The following is a 20,433-nucleotide window of genomic DNA, read 5'->3' as shown; positions in this document are numbered from 1 at the left end:
GCGATTAAACCGTTCCACCAGCCCGTCTGTTTGAGGGTGAAAGACGCTGGTACGGACCGATTTAATGCCCAATAATTCATAAAGTTCGCGTATCGTGCGTGACATGAACGCCGTGCCTTGATCTGTGAGGATCTCCCTGGGGATCCCCACGCGGGAGATGACGCGAAACAGTGCCTCCGCCACACTCTTAGCGGAAATGCTGTGGAGCGGCACTGCCTCGGGATATCGGGTTGCATAATCCACCAAGACTAATGCAAATCGATGTCCTCTCGCTGACCGCTCTAATGGCCCGATGAGGTCCATACCAATTCTATCGAAGGGGACCTGCATGAGCGGTAATGGGCGCAATGGCGCTTTTGGGGAGGCCGGAGGGTTTACCAGCTGACATTCACGGCACGAGGCGCACCACCTGCGTACGTTCTCGTGAATGCCCGGCCAAAAGAATCGGGCCATGAGGCGATTTAGTGTCGTGTTTTGTCCTAAATGCCCCGCCATGGGATTACAATGTGCCGCCGGGAAATGCTTTTTCCAGGCGGCCCCGTGGCACTAGTAACTGGGTTGTATCTTCCTTTGTTTGAGCGTCTTGGGTCACTCGATACAACCGGTCTTTTATGATTGCAAAATACGGGTAGGAGCGCGGTCGGGCAGGTTGGAGAGGTTGACCGTCCACATAGCGGACCTGTTCAAAGGCGAACTTGAGAGATTCGTCCCGGGATTGTTCCAGGGGAAAGTCATCGCGTTCCGAGAGGATTCGCCCCTCGGATCCGCTCGCTTCCCCTGAAACAGCCTCTCCTGCCTGCACGAGCGCGCCGCCTCCCGGTGCCTCTAGACCCCAAGCGACACCCGCGCAAAAGCACCCCAATAATTCCGCGAATGCAGGCCAATTAGTTCCCAAGATTAGCGGGTGTCGGAGGTGTGGGTTAACCGCTACCTCAACTCTATGCTTTTCTCCCCTGAATTGAATCATGACGGGGATTACAGGATATCTCACCACATCCCCGTGTACGCACCGTACCCGAACCATGCGGCTATTATCCAATGCCCCGGGCCGAACCAGGCTTTGATGGATGGAGGTCTGGTTACAACCGGAATCCACCAGAGCCGGGAATGTACCCCCCTTATACTCACAGGAATTTGGTACCATCCATTCTGACCGGGGGCAGCCTGCGGCGTGTCGGGAATCCGGGTCTCCACATCGCCAACAGGCCGGCCCAGGCGTCTCCGCCATCCGGGTGGCGGGAAGTGGAGCACGGGAAGGGCGCGGAGAGAGGGTGGACCCATTGCCGTCCTGAAATCCCCGGGGCGGAGCGCGGTACCCGGTTGTGTAGTCCCCGGGCTGTGGGAACCGTCGTCGAGGGGCACTCGTGGCGGAACGGGTGGACGGGACCTGGGTCCAGGGACAGGACGAGGAGAGAGAGATAGAGAAGAGGGGGAGAGAGGAACAGCCTCCGGAGAGGAGAGAGAGACAGCCGGGAGGGGTTCACCAACCCCGGGGCACACCACCATCTGGTCTTCCGCCAGGTGGATGGCTGAGTCCAGCGACGTCAGGCGGTGGCACTGGACCCACTCGGCCGTTTTCTTCGGAAGCCGAGCGATAAACTGCTCCAGCACCACGCGGTCAATGATGTCCTCGATGTCGCCTTTCCCAGGTAGCAGCCATTTGCGGCAGGAGTCCCGGAGCTGGTGGGCCATCACGAAGGGCCGGCTGCTTTCGCCCAGTCCCAGCGACCGGAATCGCTGACGATGCTCCTCCGGGCTACGGCCGACCCTCTGCAGGATGGCCCTCTTCAGGTCGTTGAAGACCAGGAGGTTCTGGACGGGCAGTGGCCGAGCCGCCAGTTGCGCTTACCCCGACAGCAACGGCAGGAGTCGCCTCGCCCAATCCTCCGGGGGCCAGCCGCTAGTCTCCGCCGTCTTCTCGAAGAGGTCGAGGAACGCCTCCGGGTCATCCTCTGGCTCCATCTTCGACAGCTGTAAGAACGCGGCGGTCGTCGCGGGAGCGGACGCCTCTGACCGAACCCCCTGGTCAACCCAGCTCCGGAAGCTCTCGCGGTCCTCTCGCTGGGCCTGGAGGATAGTATTGTATTGGTCTGCCAGCAATAGAATGTGACATACTGTATATAGCGGCAAAGTATTGTTAACTTAAAACGTCCATGAGTGCGTGTGATGTGTAGCCTACAGCTCAGGTATGTAGATGTGCTGCTCAATTTAAACTATTGATGTAAACGTGCTGTTTTCGATTTAAAATTCAATCTAAATAAATAGATGTTTGAAATGATTCATTACGTCTTGCGGTCCGGATTGAATGAAGCCGATGTCCGCCTATTGAGGATCACTGTATTAGATGGTGTAGTTTAAGTAAACACTGAATGTGAAACCTGTTCCCAAAATTTTAAAAAACATTGATTAACATTTATTAACATTTTATTAGCATTTATTCACCAACATTCATTACGTCTTTGCCTGCAGGACTACAACAAAGGCAGTGTTCCATCATCGGTTTGTATAATCTGGCTCTGGCTCAGCTAAAAACGCATAGATACGCTGACTGTATCACATCGTCCAGTCAAGGTACCACAGTACAGCAATGTGTATTAGGTAGAAATAGAAGTCATTTGCCATCTCATAGTTACACTTGTGCATCTGTATTAAACAACTTTGTGTCTTAAAGCTAAAATACATTACAAGACTTTTGCTCAGATTTTCCCCAGATTTTCAGTCTGGACTTGTTGCAGAAAGTCTGTGCCAGTCTGCAGATTTTATCAGTTAGTGTGTTTCTATCTGAAACTTTCAAAAAGTCTGCAAGTGTATGATGCCTAGTTAAAAAAAATCTGTTCAGATTGTAAAAGTATTGTAGTGTATTCCAGCTAGGGATGTAACGATTCACCGTGAGCCGGTTGAAAATCGATTATAATGTGTGACGATTCAAATCGGTTGAAGTGTGAACTGAATTGCAATACATTTTTTGAACAGCAGGGGCCTCCATGTTCACTGCAAACCTAAACGTGGACATGCTGATATTTCTTAAATGCAAAAAAAATCCAAGAAAAGCACAGACAGTATTAGTTTGTTTATATTAAAGATACGTTTTCTATTATTAATTTTGTTTTAAAATTGTAGTTTAGTTTTGTTATTTGAAATAAAAAAAAATATTATACAAAGAAACGTGAAGCATTTAAGAAATAATGCAAGGGAAGTTGTTCATTTCTAATTTGTTTCAACTCATTTTGTACAAATAAATCGTGAATAAATTGCATCGTGAGATCAGAATCGTGAATCGCATCGCATCGTGAGCTGAGTGAATCGTTACATCCCTAATTCCAGCCATAAGCAGACATTTCCTGACATGGCAGCTAATCTAGAAAACCTCATTAGTGATGTTAAAAGAGCTATATATGAAATATTTTTTGTTTATCCAGGGCTAGAATTGAGTGTGGGGAACTCTGATGATTGGACACAGAAGCTACAAAGGTTAAGACTAGAGGCTCTGGTAAGGACTGGAAGAAAACAGGATGCTGACGAAGTACTGCAGATTATTGCACAGGTACAGTTCCATGTCTAACACTGTATTTTACTGTATAGTTTGATTAGGGCTGTTGCATTTAAAGAATTTCCCATGCAGTCAAATGGGGGTATGCGGACCCCTAGTGGTCCGTGGCATAATTGCAGGGGCACCCTAATCCGTAGCACCCTTTAAAAATGTTTTGAGTTATTATCTTGCTTTCAGGGTTTGAAATTTAACAGCCACCAGACGCTAAATAAAAATCAACCGAGTTAGCTATTGCAGTCAAATGTATTGGCAAATTGACTGGTTACTTATGTTCATAAATTATGTTCACTCACTTTGCAGGCAAGGTTCATATCTTCAAATCATATTTAATATAGCCTATTGTGCAGCTTCTGCGCATTTCTGACTCAAACACATCCGTCATGCGGCGTCAATTAGAACGGTCGACATCACAACACCACGAGTCAGTGGACTTCTCTGTTTGCTTTTTAATTTCTCTTGCAGTACTTTGATGTCATATGCCAGGTGGTTCTGCACTCCGCCGCATAAAGTCAAACAAGCCTATTTTCATTGAAGCACCACGCATTCCCATATTCATGAGCTTAAGCTCTTAGCAATAAACAGTAATACGCCCTTTTCACAATGACGTCACTTAACTTCCGCCTTTTTGCAAAGCAGTGTATCATAACATCCGTCTTGCAACAAACAAGAAGAAGAAGAAGAAGAAGAACTTCCGTTTTGCCTTTGCGCTGGAATTTAACAACAGTGAGAAAAAAAACTGACAGAACGTATTCAAGTACTTATCCTAGCACCTTCGCTAACACAAAAAGAAAACAAAACACTTACCTTCATAATCAAACAGGTACTGTTCAACGAAGAATTTGTATCCTTTCTCTAGCTTTGATCTTGTCGTTGGCGAAAATTTGTCTGCAAGACGTTGTACATCATCAGGACGTATTTGTGGTAGATGTGCAAGCCACTTGGTAAACTCCATTCTGAGGCGCTAGCGGAAGTAACTTCTTCTTCTTGAGTTTTACTGGCGGTTGGCAAATCAGCTTATAGGTGCATTACCGCCACCTTATGAAAGGAGTGCTAGCGGAAGTAATGATACACTGCTTCGCGGCAGAATGGAAGATGCGTGACGTCATGTGAAAAGGGCGTATTGCATCAGTTTCACCTCATCAGTTCAACAAGCGGATCGATCAGAACTCCGAAGTGTAACTGAGGCCTTTCTAGTGTGTGAAAGTGTGCATATGCAAACTGCAATCTTTGTTAGAACACTTGTCTGTTTCCGACACCTGAAACCGGACCGATTGGCCTCTTATTCAGAGTGGTTTCGCAACCAAGATCGGTTGTAAGGAATCATGCGTCAGGTCAGGTGCACGTCAGGGCAAGTTGGGCAGCTCACACCAGGGTTCAAAGTCCATATATTATAAATATACATTATATAATGCTTATTTACTTAACGGTAACTAATCAGTAATGGTTGGTGTAAGTCCATGTTGACAAATGAATGTCAAAAGAACTTTGATTACTAATTGAAAACTCAGTTTAATTGAGTTTACCTAACGTGGTCTTTTCGTTGAATTAACAAAAATCTTTGTGTACAGATAACTTAAAAGCCAAATAGATTGTCTATGTGTCCCTACCAATATCCAGAGAACACCAAATTGTCCCTACCAATAATTTGTCCAAGCAATTAATCTACACATATAACTTCTGATTTCCGTCTGTGTCTTGTATTTTTTACTTAATACTTATTTTAATCTACATTGATTATTCAGGAATCATTCAATTGAAATTAGAAATCTTTTACAACCGTGTTCTGTAAAAATTGTGAAAAGATTGTGGTACACAAATAGTTTCCTAATCTGCAATGAGTCCCGCCTCTGTAGCTCAGGTCGCTAATAGGATTGGCTTTGCCTTTCTTGAGTCCCGCCTCTCTAACCCACGTCATTATATGATTGCCTTTGCCTTCTCTCGCTAACGTAAGGCTGCAGCTGATTCGGTACAAACTAAGCTCCGCCAAAGCAAAACTGTGTCTGTGTCAACAAGACATGATGAACATGATTATGCAGGCTACTGGTACGAAAACATTCTTACCAACAGTTAATTGACAACAAAATACGGGACAAGTTACATCACATATTGATTCAGGAACAGTGTTTTGCCCAATGGATCACAATCCATCATAGACTGGATGAGTTGCAAACTTAAACGTTAGTCTGTACTTGTTTAGATCTATGAGGGTTGCTACATATACAGTGGCTTGCAAAAGTATTCATCCCCCTTCATTTTATTCACATTTTGTTATGCTGCTGCCTTATCTTAAACTACTTTAAATGATTATTTTTTTACATTAATCTACACTCCATGCACAATAATGACAAAACAAAAAACTGATTTTTGACAGCTTTGCAAATTTATTATAACCTTATAATTAGGCTATATCCAAAAAAATGTGTTTAAATTAGGGGTGTAGCGGTTCTCGGTAAAAAATTGAACCGCACGGTTCTCCACCAACGGTTCGCGTTGGACCGCGGCTCATCTTAAATCTGACGACGCATTTATAATATGGTTCGTTAGAAATTATAATGCGTAAAACAGACTGACAAAGTTCAGCTAATGTATGTTTATCGATGGATACACATTTAATACCTACAACAAATCAAATAACGTAGACAAATTTCAATAGGATTGACGTATGCCCAGTCATTTATGCTTTCATCACCCAGGTGTTGTGAGCGCGCGAGTGCAGGTGAGACCTGAACAGCACATGTTGCTGTTTAAACTACACTCATTCAAGCCTTGCCAATTTAAACATTTAAGTGCAAGATGATTCACAAGAAAACTCGCTTGTGTGCTGTGAGAAGATCTGAAGCGTGCATAAGGAAAGTCTCAGACATGGCGCAAATATTGAGTTGTCTTTGAAGCGCTTAAACGGACAAATTCACACATGAAGTAGGTCAACATGCCCCTCTTGTCGAGTATCTTATCAAACATAGTAGGTCATGTCTTAAGTGAACGGACGAAACGGACGAAAACAACGCATGTGTACAGTATCAGTGTACTGGATCGGTTTCATGCCTCTTAAAGCGACACCATCATATTCCTGCTAATTCCTGTCTGATAAAAGTCAAGGAAATCACTCACTGCTTGTGACTCAATAGCTTCTGTAACTTCAATTATGATTCATCTTTATTTAATTTGTACATATGCAATGTTATGTTTTATTTGAATACTTTAATCCATTTCTACCTTAAAAGGTGTATATACAGTATGCTCTGTTGTTTTATTGGTGCTGTTACTTGTAGCTTGATTATTTGTTCTTATTTTTATTTGTCAGTAGTCCCTTTTCCCTGAACATAGCACAAACCGAGCCGAAATCGTGACACTAAAACCGTGACACAAACCGAACCGTGAGTAATTTGAACCGTTACACCCCTAGTTTAAATATATACTAAGTGAGTTCCAAAAAAGTACAGCATAAAGTAATTTAGGCTCACACAGAGCGAATGAAATGCCTCTTAATAAAGCACACTGCACAAAGTCTCAGCCTCAGACGTCTGATGCATAAGGCACACTTTCTTGGAAACACTTCAGCAAGTTTGAAGTCGTCATCTGATTGGTTGAATTACACAGGATCTCCGGGAAACATGCATGTCGCATTCTTTAACGGTCCGCCTGGAAACAACACAAAGCCGTCTGATCGAAGTAGTAAGCTGTTGTGTTTACATCGGTTGCAATAAGAATTCATCACGAATCACAACCGACTAAACGCTAAATTCTTAAAAGTATGCAAGGTTCACAACATAAACTCATAAACGTTGTTGCTGTTAACTTTTGACACATCCGTGAATGTACACCAGCCTGTTACTGTGGGGACAATTCCACTCCTCTAAACATGACATAAATAGTATTTTTTACTTTTCGAATGATTTACGAATATAAATTACTCTTGTCTTGTTTTCATAGCCTATTTATTTCACATTTATTATACATGCATGAAGTTCAAAACAAAAAGTCATAGGCTAGTTAAAATGAATAAACATAAACACTGCGGTTGCTTGTCATCCTCTGCGGTTGACTTGTCAGAAGAGCGGTATTACAGGATTGTGTTTACTACGACTGCCCTAAGCTTGATATAGTCCTACAGTTTCAAAACATACAAGTATGGTTATGTGTAATTTATCTAATTTATACAATGCTGATATATAAAAATGACTTGTTTTAGATTTCAGATGCCAAAAATGACCCAGTGCTCTTAGCTTTAAAAGGAAGGGCTCTCCTGCAAAAAGATCAAGCTGATGAAGCTTTTGAGGTGAAAGCTTTTTCTTAGTTATGACCTGATTTAAAGTGTTTGTGGACATATTTTTTATTAAAAAAAAACTGAACATCTTTTCTTTGAATAAAATAATAATCATTACAGGTTTCTTTGGAGCTGCTACGCTTGTACCCGAGCTCTGTGGAGGGTCTTACTCTAAGGGGATTGATTTATGTTGCATTAAATGAACACAACCGGGCAGAGGAGAGGTAAGGATTAAGGCCCACCCATACACGCAGATAGATGCAATATCACACAGCCACATGAACATAGACAAAAGACTGTTGTTGTGTTCATCTCTCTGATTTACAGCTTTCTGGAGGCTTTATACAGAAGCTCAGAGAATGGGGAGATTTGCTTCCTCTTAGGGCGGTTGTACTGGAGCATAGGAGAGGAGACTCGGAGGGACCGTCGCAAATCCCATGCGTATTTACTGAAGGTGAAAACAACAGTACCAGATATAACACAGTTTATTAGTGTATGCTACAGCACTTGTCTTTAATTTGTTATAATAATCTCTGCTTTGTAGAGTTACCTAGATTAATCCTCCTTCATTTTGACCTGAATACTACTCTTAGTAGTTTGTTGTCAGTAATACACTGCTTGTTGTCTGTCACACTGATAAGAATGTAAACTCCAAACGTAAACGAAACAAAATAATATGAATCATCTCAGACTTACTTAACGTTTCCCAAAAGCATTGTAACTTAAGTAGCACTTAAAAATTGTTGTAGATCTACAAGAACTCTAGAGTAATCGTAAATCCCTCCGTGCATCGTAAAACAGATTTATGAGGTCACCTGCAGGACAACCGGAGAATTACACAAAATTTAAGCACTCCTATATGTGACTTTTATGTCACATATTTTATGTTTTTATTTATTTTCTCTATTAGTTTTAATTGTTTGTTTAAATGTCTTAAATTACTAAACTAAATTAATAAAATACAGTACAATAAACATAAGATGACTGAACATACATTAATTAAAAAATTAAAAAAGTATATAGAATGGGCAGGTTATTGGTTGTAACAAAGGATGTAGGGTTGTCGCTGGATGAAAATTACTCAGATTAGTCTATTAGAGACAAAAAGTTGTGTTTAAAAGAGACATTGCCAAAATGCTTGCTTGGTGGTTGTCACTGTCTTTGTCTTTCTCCTGATGCTGTAGTGCAGTCATGATTTCCTCTTTGAGACTGCTGTGAACTATCCTCTAATTATTTAGAGGTACTATGTGAATTAAGGTTTTCAGGCAGTTATAAATTTTATATATAACACACTGCCTATGATCTATTCCAACAATTGCAGAAGGTAACACTTAAAGAAAGTGAATGCCTGATTTGCTGAGAATATTAATATCAAATATTACATATAAAAAAATACTGTAATGACCTATAGTTTAAATTACAAATATTAAATATTCCACTGGAATAGTGTATGGTCACCATTGTAAACATTTGACTGAGCTACGTGCTTAATTACTTTCACTTTCATCACAGTCTTACAGCTGGTAATAAGAATTTAGCTACAGACATTCTAAGGTAACTAACGGTCAAATAACCGCCATTTACTGTTTATTGCTAAAAGCTAATGCTTATAAATACTTTCGGAAGGAGGGACTTTATATAAACCGGAATATTTCTGATCATTTTGTGAGAAGAGGGACAGCGGTGAAGAATAGACTTGAAATATGTGAAATATAAAACTTTTTTTGAAACTAGAAACATGAACATCCATTGTTAAACACCCCAAAAACATAATCAAAGCTTTGAAAACAAAAGAGCGTCCGCTTAATTTTTTTTAACAGTGTCACAAACTCTGATTTGTTTTCTGTTGTTTTCAGGCAGCTAATCTGGACCCCTATCTTGGGTTAGTGTTCCGTTTTCTTGGCCATTTCTACAGGCAGGTGGCACAAGATCAGGGCAGGGCCAGAGGCTGCTATAACAGAGCATTTGAGCTGGATTCATCTGATGCAGAGGCTGGAGCTGCTACTGTGGACCTGAGCATGGAGCAGGGAGATATGGTGAGACTAGGTGTCTAGTTATCCAAGGCCAGTTGCATAAAACATATGATCTGCTGTCCACATTGAAGATGTTCGTAGATCAGAGTTCTGTTCAGTGGGTATGTTGACTGCATGTTTCTGTGTTTAGGATACCGCTCTGGCTGTTCTGCAGTCAGTGACAGAGAGTGCCGCTCCTGGCACCGCTAAATGGGCCTGGATGAGAAAAGGTCTCTACTACCTGAAGCTTGGCCAGCACCAGCAGGCTATTACAGAGTAAATGAACTGAATACATTTTTATATGTACATTGTAAAAACATGCTTTTACTAGTGCTGTCAATCGATAAAAAAAAGAATCACACATTTTTAATCGCGATTGAACACATAATTATGTTTTAAAATATACTTTTATATTCTAATTTTCAGATTTAACGTAGAAACATTAACATAAAGACATGGTGTTAGCAACGCCAAGGTTGTGGGTTCGATCCCAGGGGATTGTAAGTCCCTTTGGATAAAAGTGTCTGCCAAATGCATAAATGTAAATGCTGATTTTTTTTCTTAATTTAAACATTAATTATAGCCATTTAACACTAAAGTATAATTGAGCGCTATCATGTTTAACCTTTATTATGCTTTAAAAAACTTTTAAACCTTTAAACCATCTTTACAAGCCCTTTATAATATCCTACTTACCTGTTTCCTTCCTACCTGTCTAACACATACCTGCAAACTAGTCGCTTTTCGGCAAAACCACCGTTTTGAATCAAAATTTGCGATCCTTGTGAATCGTGTTGATCTGAAGAATTTTGTTTTGTCGGAGAGTGGGGGGCTGGTGGGTTGGTGATCAATGAAGTCCTCAGGTGCCATATTTTGAAAATTCAAAACGCAGGAACAGGCAACATTATAGTGTCAGGCTATAGCCTATAGGTGTCTGTGGATGCGTCAGGAAGAGTGCGTTCCAAACATAATTTTTGCACCCTTAAAAGGCACTGCTGAAGGAGATGAAACGTGAAGTGTCGTCTCGGCAAACTGAGTAATATTAACAACGCCATTTTCTCTTTATCAAAGTAAGATCCAAATGGCTATGTTATGAGATAACCAATTGCCAATCTCCCTTCAGAATTCCCACTTCAAGACCTAAGCCCTTCTAAGTGAGTAGGGAACTGGGGTGCGATTGATATTCGTCCGATGTTTCAAATGCAGAAGCTGTAGATAACCGCTAATATTAAATAATTATTGCACAGACCGATCGATTTGCTTCAAAATACATTAATTTTGTCAGGAGCCGCACGGATTACTTTTATGTTGCTTGTATATGCTTTTTGAACTTTCAACGACATGGCTCCTAAGGAGTTGATGGCCTCAGATCTCAAGATTTTTTTATTTTTGGGGCAACCTTTTTAGATACACCTCTTCAAAGTTGACTGTGCCTGTGACATTGTCTCTTTCTCGTATTGAACTATTCTGACTATGAAACGTGGTGTGCATTACTATACAAATTTATATTGCGTTCATTGTCACTTCTGACATCTGTTTCTCCTGTACACTGTATTTCTGTTACTTTTGCTCTACTGTCTCATTTCAGCCCCTTCAGGGATTGGCCTATATCGATACATGAAGCTCTGAAAGCTGTCCTGTGATTGCTGGCATTATGATTTTGGCTGTATTTTATTCACGTACATATTGTTCTTGTGGCTGTGCACCGTCATAGCTGCAACTTTGGTTATTTGTTATATATTACATATCGCTACCTACACTTCTATCAACTTTGCTCAGCAGCCTGTCTGCGGGATGTTGGCTCAGTGGCGAGACTTGCTAAGTCACAAGCGTGGAGTTTTGGGGTCGGTGGTTTAAATCCAGACATGGGCATGTTTCGTACTTGCACGTAAATTGTGCACTTTGAGTTTCTTCTCACCTATTCTTCTCAACCTGTCAGTTTTTCATGGATGTTCTGTTTCTGCCTTTTTTGCTCTTGTTGCTCTGCACCGGCTTGGCCCCGTATCGCTGTTTGCAGCTACGGCTTTCGTTAGTGTTCTTATTATGAAGGTATTTCAGTAGCAAAACTTGAGAGCATGTAGATTTTAATTTGTGAACTTGTAAAGTAAGTATTTGTACCTGTACACTAAAATGTACACTCACAGCCCCAATGTGAAAACTTGTAAAATAAAAAACTGAAGTTGAATGTTGAGATTTGCACTCGTGGACAAAACTCACAAATCTGTCTTCTGCATTTGAAGTTGCAGAAAAATAGTCACAAACGTGTAAACTGGCATTTACTAAAATACATTGGCAGATACAAATGCATAGCACATATTTACACGTTTTCCTAGATTCAGATTTGAATTGCAACCACAAATAGGCATCTACAACCTCTCAAACCTGTCACTGCAGTTTCAAATCTTCCCGCCTTGACTTTTGCTACTACTTTCGCGATAAACCCGTTGCAAAACTAACTTGTGCACTTGAAAGCTCAGAGGCGAGAGAAAGAACGGCATTTGATGACGTCACGCGGCTGAGCCACACCGCCCCCTAATGGCGGGAAAAATCACAATGAAAGGATCTAGCAAATAATAGTTTAAATAATGTTTAAATAACTAAAGCGAAACCATCAGACTTATGTATACTATCATGTATAATTATTCCATGACTTATACTATCTTGTATAGATATCATTTCGTAATGTATTTTAATGATATCATTCTGTATACTATCGATAATCCGTTGTGTACTATGGTTTGTTTTAAAATATAATGACAGGCTGACTACATTTTCCGTTATGTATACTATAATGTTCATTGATATACTATATAAAAATGTACATTTACACAGTTCAACATTATGATTCTATAGCCTAACCCTTGAGAATTATTATTGCTTTAGTTATAATGTTACCAATATTATATTAATATTTAAAAAAACACGTTCCTGGTAGTATAATATAAATGTAAATTAAATTCAGTGAGCAATGTATTATTGACCATTATTGCACTTTTAAGCTATTTCTACTTTTTTATATTTTTTTGTTATTTTCAATAAAGGGAAAATGAACAGAAATTGTATGCAGGACTGTGCAATGCCACCATATACAGTATTGGGGTTGTGGGTTTACCTGGAAGTTTCTTTTCTCATGGAAGGTTTGGATTTTTAACAGATGAGCTTAAACATATTTAATCAATATTTAGTGTACAATTATTTTCTCATGTGATAATTACTAGCCGCAGGATAATGCATCCAGTCGGTTGTTATCGCAGAATAAACCCCTTCAGTGTTATACAAGAACTGATTCTGATCATTCTGATATAGGAGCCTTACACAATGACAGGCTGACTGTACATTTTCTGTTTTTAATTTTGATCATTATCGTCAGCGAACTTGCTTCAGCTAAGTTAGGTTGTTAATTAGGTTGCTAATTTATACACCACCCTTATCAGATTCAAGATCTTTATTGTCATACAGTATGTACCTGTAAAAAAATTATATTTTGCAGATGGGGTAGAAAAGCAATAAATATATAATAAAGGACAAACATAGAACAAAGATATACTGCAGTAAATATAAAAGAGAATAAAATAGAAAAGTTAATTTATAGTAAAAAAGTGTCCGTAAGTAGTATTTTTGTTAAGGAAAATGTATTTATTGATTTAGAGTTTCATCTTAAATTAAATACTGTATTAGTGATTTAAACTGTGGTTTTTCCTGCCATTAGGGGGCGGTGTGGCTCAGCCGCGTGACGTCATCAAATGCCGTTCTTTCTCTCGCCTCTGAGCTTTCAAGTGCACAAGTTAGTTTTGCAACGGGTTTATCGCGAAAGTAGTAGCAAAAGTCAAGGCGGGAAGATTTGAAACTGCAGTGACAGGTTTGAGAGGTTGTAGATGCCTATTTGTGGTTGCAATTCAAATCTGAATCTAGGAAAACGTGTAAATATGTGCTATGCATTTGTATCTGCCAATGTATTTTAGTAAATGCCAGTTTACACGTTTGTGACTATTTTTCTGCAACTTCAAATTCAGAAGACAGATTTGTGAGTTTTGTCCACGAGTGCAAATCTCAACATTCAACTTCAGTTTTTTATTTGACAAGTTTTCACATTGGGGCTGTGAGTGTACATTTTAGTGTACAGGTACAAATACTTACTTTACAAGTTCACAAATTAAAATCTACATGCTCTCAAGTTTTGCTACTAAAATACCTTCATATCTTATTAGGGGTCAAGCCACGAAGTGGCGGAGACACCTATTGCTTCTGTTAGTGTTCTTATTATTAGGGGACAAGCCACGAAGTGGCGTAGACACCTATTGCTTCCGTTAGTGTTCCTATTATTATTTTTCCGCTTCTTCTTTTGCAACGGAAGTCTATGGCAGCCCATAGAACCATATATGGGAAAGTTGTGAAATTTGGCAAACACAGAGAACAGTCTGATCTGTTACCATGGCAAATATGGAGTCTCTAACCCAAACTCCATAGCACCACCAACAGTCCAAACTTCCGCATACATTTTTGCCTATAACTTTTGAAACGTACATTCTAGAAACAAAATTATTCCCCCCCCTGAACCCTTGGCTCATGCCGATTCAAATGCACTATGTAACGTCATTTTCCATCATGAAAATTTTCCTGCCTTTTTGAAATTCTTGAAAAACCTACTTTTTCAATCTCCTCCTAGATGGTTTGCCTCATTTGCACGAAATTTGGTATGCAGCATCTAGAGACACTGCAGACAAAAAGTTATTAGAATATTTGCGATAGGTCAATCCTTTCTTGTATAGCACGTCTACGAATGTGACTACGAACACGCCAAAATGGATTTGATGCTGTATCTTTGACAAATTTTTGTATTGAGCTGAGGTAACATACAAAGTTTCGGCACAGCGCCACCTACTGGTCCAGAGATATAAAAAATGGCTATTTTTGCTTATAACTTTTGAAAACTCTGGTGTAAAATCATAAGAGTGGTCTTGTTTGATTCCTTTAGGCATGGCGAGTCGAACCATACCCAATATTCCTCATTCATCCATTGTGGGTGTCGCCCATTTTGAATTTTGTCATAAAATGCTGTATTTTACGAACACAATAACTTATCGCTACGAAACTTGTTTTAAGAGAAAAAAGTTTTAGGAGTACTTGTAAAGTTATAGGCCAGCGCCCCCTAGTGGTCAAGAGATATAGTGAAATTTATTAAAATGCTTATAACATATGAAGAAATAAACGTAATGGTATTCGATTGACATTAGTATATTTGTTGGCTCAAGCCGAGTTGTTTGATATCAGAGTTGTCATATTCCACCATTCTTCCTGTCCACCATATTGAAATATATAGAACACTTACTTTTTCAAATTCCTCCTACAAAATTGGTCAGATTTGCATGACATTTGGTACGTAGTTGTGGCCTAATGGTTAGAGAGTCGGACTCATGACCAGAAGGTTGCCGGTTCGATTCCAAGGGCCGGCGGGTAACAACTGAGGTGCCCTTGAGCAAGGCACCTTACCCCTACTTGCTCCCCGGGCGCTGTAGTGATAGCTGCCCACTGCTCCGGGGGTACGTGTGTTCACCACTTGCTGTGCGTGTGTTCACTACTCTCTGGATGGGTTAAATGCAGAGGTCACATTTCGTTGCCTTGTACTTGTACATGTGCAATGACAATAAATTGAATCTAAATCTAAATCTAAAATCTAAAAAAAAAAGCTATTAAAAGATTTTTGATTTGAATGGTTCTCGTCATTGGCGCATCTTGTTCACCCCATACAAATTTGGTGACAGCGCCACCTAACGGTCAAAAGTTATAAGCAATTCTCTTGTTTTCTAACTGCCTTTCCCTGTGTTTTTAAACTTGTTTTTTTAAAATGTGATCATCTGACATGTCCAAAATATTTACTTGGTCTGTCATTGTGGGCGTCACCCATTTTGGGCGTCACCCATTTTGTACTCTGTACATGTCATCCACTCATCACACTAATGATGAAACTTGGCACACTCGTAGTGGTTGTCCTCAATAGTCATGTGACCAATTATGGGGACCCTAGCACTCACTCTATAGCGCCACCAGCTGTTCAAAAATGCACTTGTCAAACGGCTGTAACTTTTAAATCATTGATCTACAGAAATTCTACTCTGCACATGTCATCCACTCCTCACGCTTATCGCATTCCATGAGTTCAATTAAGACTCCACCCATTACAGTACGATACGTGGCCATCTTGAAAAGTACAGTATTGCATTTTTTCGCTACCAGTCCTAGAAATTGTAATCGATTGTTAAGAAAATTGGCTCAGATGATCTTTGGACCAAGCAACGCAGAATTTTGATTTTTGCCTTTTTTTATGTTATGACCTCGTAAACTTTTCGAAGTTGACCCAAAAATGGATCAGAGGCCGTAACTCTGCCATTCTCCGATCTATCGGTACGAAACTTTGTACGCTTCATTGACACCTCGGACCTTGGGTTCTTGCCAAAATGGGGAACAGTCTCACCTAGGGATCACGAAAATTGCTATTTTTACTCGTAACTTTGGATATGTTTGTCAGAAAATGTAATCTTTGTGTCTACGGATTCCTCGGGTCATGCCGGATCGTATGATTACGATTCTGTCATAATTGTATGAACGGCCTGTCCGCCATTTTGAAATTTGGCATAAATCGTAATATCTTTTGAATCGAATGATATATCGGCAGCAAATTTGGTACGCGTCATTGAGTTTTTGTCCCGGACATACGCATGATCTTTGGACCGAGCTGCCCAGAATTGGCCAAATTTTAAAAAATGGCAATTTTTCAAGAAATACCTCTTCAAAGATGACTGTGCCTGTGACATTGTTTCTTTCTCGTATTAAACTATTCTGACTGGATGTAACAATTTTAACAAGCAAGTCAACTGATTGGCACAACCACATAAAGCCGCATGCCTCAGGTACGAGAGGTCATGGGTTCGAAGCCCGAGAGGCGCGTGTTGCTTGTATATGTAAAGTGTGCATTGTGATTACATTCTCGGCTGTTCTTTGAACATATCTGTTTTTCACGTGCATATTGTTATTGTGGCTGTGCACTGTCATAGCTGCAACTTTGGTTATTGTTACATATCGCGACTTACAACTCTATCAGCTTTGTTGTGGAATGTCGGCTCAGTGGCTAGACTTGCTAAGTCACTAGCGTGGAGGCTTTGGGGTCACCGGTCGAATCCGGCTCTGGGCGTGTTCTGTGTGTAAATTGTGTGCTTTGAATTAGTTTTCACCTATTCTTCTCGACCTGTCCCTTTTTCATCACGGCTTTTCCGTTTATGCCTTTTTTTTTTGTTTGCTCGTGTTGCAGAATTTTGTGTCTTTTGTGACATTTTTGAGAAATACCTCTTCAAAGTTGACTGTGACATTGTCTTTTTTTCATATTAAACTAATCTAATTGTATATAACATGGGAGAGGAGCACTGAGGAGAGGCTGTCTGGCTATGAGAGCGAGAGTTCTGCATGAAATTTTTGCAAAACACACTAGAAAATGTTCCCTTGGCTCCAGAAAGCCGCCCTCTCTGTATGTGAAACGGGGGCCCAGAATTGGGGCCAGAATTCATACCAGAATTGGGGCCCCTCGAGCCCCCAGGGGCCAAACGGGAGCCACTGACACTCTTTACCTATCCCATTCATTTTCGTAAGCTTGTGTTGGACACTGGTACAGAAAGGTCCTATCGACCCGAAATTCACGCATATGCCTCGTCATGGCCCCTGGGTCGTGTTCTAGAGTTCCGCGACCCTCGTGTCCTCATTGACCACTCAGTTTGCCCAAAAAGACACCAGCAGCCTACAAAAACAGTCAAGTCCATAAATATTTGGACCAAAATGTATTCAAGTTACAGTTATGTAATGAATATTGGCATAGTGTACACTCTCAGCTTTATTTCAAGTGTATTCACATCCAGATCAGCTGAGGAGTTTAGGAATTACAGCTTTTTAATATGTATAGTACGTAGTCAACCAGAATGCCTACTACCGGCAGTTAAAAAACATTTACATGTGAAACTAGTTCGCAAAACTTCCGCCAGGAGGCGCAAAGAGAGAGTTTGCACCTTCAGTACTTAACCACTTGTACTGTGAAACAGTGAAATTCAATGTGATAAATTTCTTATTACATGACAGGAGGCAACACATTAAAGATTAAAACAAGAGTTATTCACGTTTATAATATTTAAAAAAAACGGAGAATGAACGTGTTGTTTTTGATCACAGAGGTTCATATAGGCCTAAGGATAAATTTTTTCTGCCAGTCTAAAGCGACTGCATATGCCTGATAGTTATACGAACACACTCTTGTAATAAAAAAATAACTACTGTCTTTTCTGTCCTTATACGAGCAAACTGTTGAACCGTTTGATTGGTTTTTAAAAGTTCCATAATCAGTTTAATACGTCCCTAGTCGAGGGTAAGATTCACAGGGGATGAGGTAAGTGTGAATCTGGCTTTTTGAAAGAGCAGAGCTTAGAATTAATGTCTTACCTGCAGGGTGACAAATAAACATAAGACGCTGATAACACTGATAAGAAACTAAACTTCAAACATAAACGAAACAGAACATCTTTGCCAAAATATGCATGTTATAATCGTAATGCTCCTAATTTACGTAACATATTAAATTATTTTAATATTAAATTTTACATATTGAAACACTGTAGTGACCTCTCATTTAAATGACAAACAATTAAATGTTTTCATATCTTCTTTATAAAGTAATAAAGGTGAAAATCCCTGTTTACATTTCAGTCTATTTTTAAATATGCAACTTGTCAATAGACACCTCTTTTGAGTTTTTGCTGAAGTGTTTGGGGGGTTCCCTATCGACACTTCACTTCACTATGGGGAAAACAAAGTTTTCTCCGATGACTGAAGCTTTTTAATAAAGCAGTGAATACTGCACGACCATTGGTTAGTGCAAAGTAAAACTTTGAACCAATGGAAGCGAAGCTGCACGGACCTATGGCGATGGAGCCGCCAAACTGGGTGGGGCTTATGGCTATATAAGCAGACACATCGCTCCAGTGTCCTCAGATATCTTCTCCTTCAGTGACGACTCTACCTTCGCTACTCAAGACTGATTGCTTTTCCATAGAAAAGCCTTCACAGCGGATTGGACCTCTCTGCTCAGCGTTTTCGCTGTCTCCAGCAGCGCCGGTCTTTTTCCATGCCGCCATCCGGCGAGTTCTAAAAGAGTGAATTTCGAGCAAATTTCCTGTGGTGTTGTTTCAAATTCCGCGCCATCCCTGTCACTCGTGTGGGGTCTTCCTACACATCGCTGATGGTCACGGCGAGTGCGTCTCATGCTTGGTGTTAACCCACGCTGAAGACGCATTCAAAGAGACGGAATGCCCTCATTACGAGAGCATGAGTCTCTCCTCTCTGCGTTCACACAACCAACTGCGCCCCCACAACCAACCGCTGCACATCTGTGTCCGCCCACGGCCGTTGGATTGACGGCAAAAGCGACCCATCCGTCTAAGCCGTGTAAGACGACTTCGACCCTCACTGGACGCTCATTCTCGTCCGCCGGCCAAGCGGCTACAGCGCTTCACTCCATGGCGGAGCTCCACGTCTACCAGGCCAAACTCCTCCAGGGAATGGACGAGTCTGGAACCGACCCCGCATCTTTCAGAGAGCTGCGGAGTGCAACCGATCTCACACTACCAGTCTCATGGTGCTCAAGCAACAGTTATGGCTGACGCTCACGGAGATCAAGGAGGCTGACAAGGTACCCTTCCTCGATGCTCCGATCTCTCCCACAGGTCTCTTCGGACCTGTGGTGGAGGGTTTCGCAGAATGCTTCACGGCGGTGCAGAAATCCTCGGAGGCCTTGAAGCACTTCCTGCCGAAAAGACCCAGCTCCAGGTCCTCGTCCGCTCGCCCCAAGCCAGCGCCGACTCAGCAGCCGGTGAAAGCCATGCCCCCTGCTACACAGAAGGCAGCGAGAGCGGAGACTCGTCAGTGCTCTCAATCGGGTAAATGTTTCCCTCATCGCCAGGGACCCCGGCCGAAGATCACGCTGGACCCTGCACCTCAGGCGCTGCCCTGAGACTCGAGTGATTAAGAGGAAAGGACCAGGTCTCGCTGCAGCTGGACCTCCTTCCAAGCAAGCTCTTTTGTGTGCCCAAGCGCCCCGTTCAATCCTGGGTGCTGGCGAAAATGTGTTTTTCTACCCTATTGTGAATGTTGGGTCCATTCTAGCACCCACACAACCATCCGCTGTTATAGCAGAAAATGTAATCCAACACAAACATTTTCAGAAAAAGAGCAACCTTTCTATTCCACTTACTACGGGAGTCAAGCCCCTACTAGGTGGCGTGCCTCCCCAAAGCATTCAACCCCTTGCCACACGGGCCAAGGCCTGGCAAGGCCATCCCCGGAGTGTCGGATTGGGTACTGGGGATAGTATTGCGAGGCTATTCACTCCAGTTCGCTCGCAGGCCCCGCGGTTTTGCGGGGTGATCCCCACCCGAGTGCAGAATGCAGATTCACACGTTCTACGCACAGAGGTGATAAATTTACTGGAAAAATGAGCCATAGAACCGGTTCCTCCAGATCAAACTGAGTCGGGCTTCTACAGCCGCTACTTCCTCGTACCCAAAAAGGAT

At 41.4% G+C, this 20,433-nt stretch overlaps 1 protein-coding gene across 8 annotated transcripts in view; it reads left to right on the top strand.

Annotated features, from left to right (window-relative positions):
- Nucleotides 1–20,433, top strand: part of skic3 (SKI3 subunit of superkiller complex) — a 164,243-nt gene that overhangs the window by 38,223 nt on the left and 105,587 nt on the right. For all 8 annotated transcript variants that reach the window (XM_057358598.1, XM_057358590.1, XM_057358625.1 and 5 more), the window contains 7 exons: nt 2,470–2,571; nt 3,420–3,544; nt 7,743–7,829; nt 7,938–8,041; nt 8,145–8,271; nt 9,674–9,853; nt 9,981–10,105. In XM_057358598.1, coding sequence (XP_057214581.1) covers nt 2,470–2,571; nt 3,420–3,544; nt 7,743–7,829; nt 7,938–8,041; nt 8,145–8,271; nt 9,674–9,853; nt 9,981–10,105 — 850 coding nt within the window. The remainder of the gene's footprint in view (nt 1–2,469; nt 2,572–3,419; nt 3,545–7,742; nt 7,830–7,937; nt 8,042–8,144; nt 8,272–9,673; nt 9,854–9,980; nt 10,106–20,433) is intronic.

The sequence above is a fragment of the Triplophysa rosa genome, linkage group LG2 (assembly GCF_024868665.1).
Source record: "Triplophysa rosa linkage group LG2, Trosa_1v2, whole genome shotgun sequence".
Taxonomy (NCBI): domain Eukaryota; kingdom Metazoa; phylum Chordata; class Actinopteri; order Cypriniformes; family Nemacheilidae; genus Triplophysa; species Triplophysa rosa.
The sequence above is the reverse complement of the archived record's forward strand: the minus strand, read 5'-3'. Positions and strand labels throughout refer to the sequence as shown.